The following is a 1,723-nucleotide window of genomic DNA, read 5'->3' on the forward strand; positions in this document are numbered from 1 at the left end:
AGGTGGATCCAAGTAGACACAATCTGAACAAGTAATATGCAATGAACAAGAAAAAATCTCTAGAGTACGTAGCATTTTCCTTTCAATATTTGATCCAAACATATAATCGCCAACCATTAGTGTAACCTTCCCGCTACAATAAGTAGCATTTTCCTTTCAATATGGCATTGACCTACGAAGTACGAATCACCGACTTCCAACATATAGAACAAAACCATCACATGCACTAGCTCTCACAAACTGTCAACCCACCCGTACAATGTCATACCGTACTTTATAGGACGTGAAGAAACGCGTTCTTAGAAAATCTGATATTGCATAGTATAATTTAATTATTCCCTTTTATTAGATTAAGAATATATATATCCTATAGTAATCACCGACAACCGCGTTCTTTATCTATAAAAGCAGGCTCCTTCTTCAAGGATTTTAAGTGTGTTTGAACTTTGAACGGCTAAATGGGGTCTGCAAAAATTCCTTCTGTTTTCCTTTTGTACTTTGTTTTCCTTGTTATTGTGGTTTTCAAGGGGATCAACTGTCAAGTAAACAATTGGCTTAACGGCCATGCAACTTTCTATGGAGCCAATCAGAACCCCACTACCCTTGGTAAGTCACATTTTGAGTATATAAATACTAGGTAACACAAAAGTTGGCAATGCCTGTAAATTAATTTTAGATTGATATTGGATATATATAACTAGCATCACTTCAGTTCTATCTCTTGTTTCATATCTCTTCCATTGGTTACAACTTAATAAACTATGTCTTTTGTAAGTCCAACCTGTGTGTTTCACTCACAAGCATAGTGCATTTAAAAGCAGAACACCCATATGAAAACCAAATTTCTTCTTCTATTTTAGGTTGTGAGTTTCTACTATTTCTCAGTAGTCTTCAATTGAGTATATATCATTTCTCAGAATTATTTAAATTTGAAACATTGATATTAATATATAGGTGGAGCTTGTGGCTATGATAACACTTTTCACGCTGGGTTTGGAGTGAATACAGCTGCTGTTAGTGGTACACTTTTCAGAAGTGGTGAGGCATGTGGTGCTTGCTACCAAGTGATGTGCAACTACAGGCTTGATCCTAAGTGGTGCCTTCCACGCCGCATTATGACAGTGACCGCCACCAATTTCTGTCCTCCAAACAACAATGGAGGGTGGTGTGATCCCCCTCACGATCACTTTGACATGTCCATGTCTGCTTTCTTTCGCATTGCACGACAGGGCAATGAAGGCATTGTTCCTGTACTGTATAAAAGGTAAAAACAAATGTCTAGAGCTTCATTCATGTTGAACAATATTTTTCATTAATTAAAAATAATGTGTTTTATCACGGCCCATTTTTGGTGTGATAGTTATTTCATAAATATAAATATTTGTGGGGTGTGGGGAGTAAGGGCCGAGGTTCAAGTTTCTGAGAGTGAGCTTTATATATATATATATATATATATATATACACTTAGATTAAATTAGAGTAAAAAAAAGAAAACCTCTCTCTGCGCTTATGTTTGTTTTTTTTTTTTTTTTTTTAAATGTAAATTGTAATCATGCATTTGTATATTTAGCAGGGGCCAATTTATTATTTATGGGTATATTATCTTACTTATTTATTACTCCATATTATAACAAAGTGCTTTTGATTTTTATTAACAACTAGTATGTAACTCCGTACTACCACACGGGACTGGTTAATTGTAATAATGCTATTGACCAATTTT

General features: G+C 34.8%; 1 protein-coding gene across 1 annotated transcript; it reads left to right on the plus strand.

Annotated features, from left to right (window-relative positions):
* Window positions 1-437: 437 nt before the first annotated feature.
* LOC112030823 (expansin-A12) lies at window positions 438-1,330 on the plus strand. Its single transcript, XM_065767295.1, has 2 exons — window positions 438-606; window positions 955-1,330. Exons 1-2 carry the CDS (start codon window positions 459-461, stop codon window positions 1,266-1,268), a joined length of 462 nt encoding a protein of 153 aa, XP_065623367.1. The 5' UTR covers window positions 438-458; the 3' UTR covers window positions 1,269-1,330.
* Window positions 1,331-1,723: the final 393 nt, after the last annotated feature.

The sequence above is a fragment of the Quercus suber genome, unplaced genomic scaffold (assembly GCF_002906115.3).
Source record: "Quercus suber isolate HL8 unplaced genomic scaffold, Cork oak 2.0 scaffold_790, whole genome shotgun sequence".
NCBI classification, from domain to species: domain Eukaryota; kingdom Viridiplantae; phylum Streptophyta; class Magnoliopsida; order Fagales; family Fagaceae; genus Quercus; species Quercus suber.